At 40.5% G+C, this 1,822-nt stretch overlaps 1 protein-coding gene across 1 annotated transcript; it reads left to right on the forward strand.

Moving 5' to 3' along the window:
• Window positions 1-8: 8 nt before the first annotated feature.
• On the forward strand, window positions 9-1,816 carry LOC116380678 (extracellular calcium-sensing receptor-like; the record flags this gene model as incomplete). Its single annotated transcript, XM_031842574.1, has 4 exons — window positions 9-97; window positions 284-581; window positions 707-1,501; window positions 1,676-1,816. Coding segments are annotated over exons 1-4 (1,323 nt in total), but the record flags the coding sequence as incomplete, so codon positions are not given.
• Window positions 1,817-1,822: the final 6 nt, after the last annotated feature.

A 1,822-nucleotide genomic window follows, 5' to 3' on the forward strand; every position in this document is an offset into this window, starting at 1 on the left:
GGGACATCATGTTAGGGGGAATATTCTCTTTCCACACCAGCTGGAAAGATCGACAGGATACCTACATTCAAAAACCACTGCCACTGCAATGCACCAGGTAAATTATACCCAGTAAATCTATTTTGATTTAGGAATATCTAAGAGGATGTCATGCCGAGTATTTAAAATTAGAAATATCCCCTGTTGTGTGTATTAATACCATCAAATACTTTTATCTATGATGTTATTGTTTCTATTTCAAAAATATTTCAAATTACAAAGATTTATAACTGTCTGCATCAAGTCTGAATTTCAGAGACTTCCAATTTGCCCAGGCTATGCTCTTTGCCATTGAGGAGATCAATAACAGCACAGACCTACTGCCTGGAATCTCTCTGGGATACAAGATTTATGATACATGTGGCTCCATTGCCAGAAGTGTAAGGGTTGCACTGGCCTTGGCTAATGGTAATGACGCAGCATCGGCCCTTTCCGAGGCACCATGTACCAGACTTTCCCGAGTGCAGGCCATTATGGGAGAAACCTCTTCTTCTCCTTGCATGGCTATAGCCACTGTCATCGGACGCTTTCACATCCCAATGGTGGGTAAGATTGGTAAATTGTTAATACTTGTGAAAACAATATTACAATTCTTCAAATCTTCCAGCTGGTCTAGCATTATATTTCATATCTTTATCTTGGGAAATACTTCTTTTTTTTCTTTTAGATCAGCCACTTTGCTACTTGTGCTTGTCTCAGTGATAAAACCAAGTACCCATCCTTCCTCAGAACAGTACCCAGTGACTACTACCAGAGCAGAGCCCTGGCCCAGCTGGTCAAGCATTTTGGTTGGACTTGGGTTGGAGCTATTAGAACAAATGATGATTATGGCAATAATGGCATGGCCACATTCACAGAAACCGCCCAGCAGCTGGGCATCTGTCTGGAGTACTCTGTATCTTTCTTTAGAACAGATCCACCAGATAAAATACAAAAGATAATTGACACTATCAAGACTTCCACTTCCAAGGTTATTGTCGCTTTCCTCTCCCACATGGATATGGATGTGATATTGCATAAGTTTTCTCACCACAACTTGACTGGATACCAGTGGGTAGGCACTGAGGGCTGGATATTTGATTCCCAAACTGCAGCAATGGATAGGCATCACATTCTGGATGGTGCCATAGGCCTGTCCATCCCCAAAGCACATGTCAGTGGCGTTAGAGAGTTCATGTTGGATGTAAAGCCGCTCAATTCATCTAGTAATGAAATGTTTACAGAGTTTTGGGAGGCATTATTTAGCTGTAAGTTCAGGCAGTCAAAGTCATCATCAGGGAATCAGAGAGAATGTACTGGACATGAAGATCTGACTGGAGTGCAAAACAGCTTCACTGATATGTCGTCCATGCCAATCTTTAACAATGTCTATAAAGGAGTGTATGCTGTGGCTCACACACTTCATAGTATTCTCAACTGTAACAAAACCTGCAACAACACAGTGCAGCTTGATCCATATAAGGTGAGTTGAACTACCAACGACTTGAATTATCATTTTTAAGTCACTTTAACAAGGAAAATGTTTTGTTATCATTTTAAAAGATACACATTTGCACTTGTTCTATCATGGTGTTGAGCCAATAAGCCTATAGCATGTTTGTCAGATAATGATCTACAGTTATGCATATCTTCTTAGATTTTACAGCTTATGAAAAAGATTCAGTTCAAAACAAAGGAAGGGGAGGAGGTTTACTTTAATGAGAATGGAGACCCATCAGCAAAGTATGAAATTATACACTGGCAGCCAACAGAAAAGGGCACTGTGGACTTTGTCACAGTTGGT

The sequence above is a fragment of the Anarrhichthys ocellatus genome, unplaced genomic scaffold (genome assembly GCF_004355925.1).
Source record: "Anarrhichthys ocellatus isolate YVR2014 unplaced genomic scaffold, GSC_Weel_1.0 scaffold8290, whole genome shotgun sequence".
NCBI classification, from domain to species: domain Eukaryota; kingdom Metazoa; phylum Chordata; class Actinopteri; order Perciformes; family Anarhichadidae; genus Anarrhichthys; species Anarrhichthys ocellatus.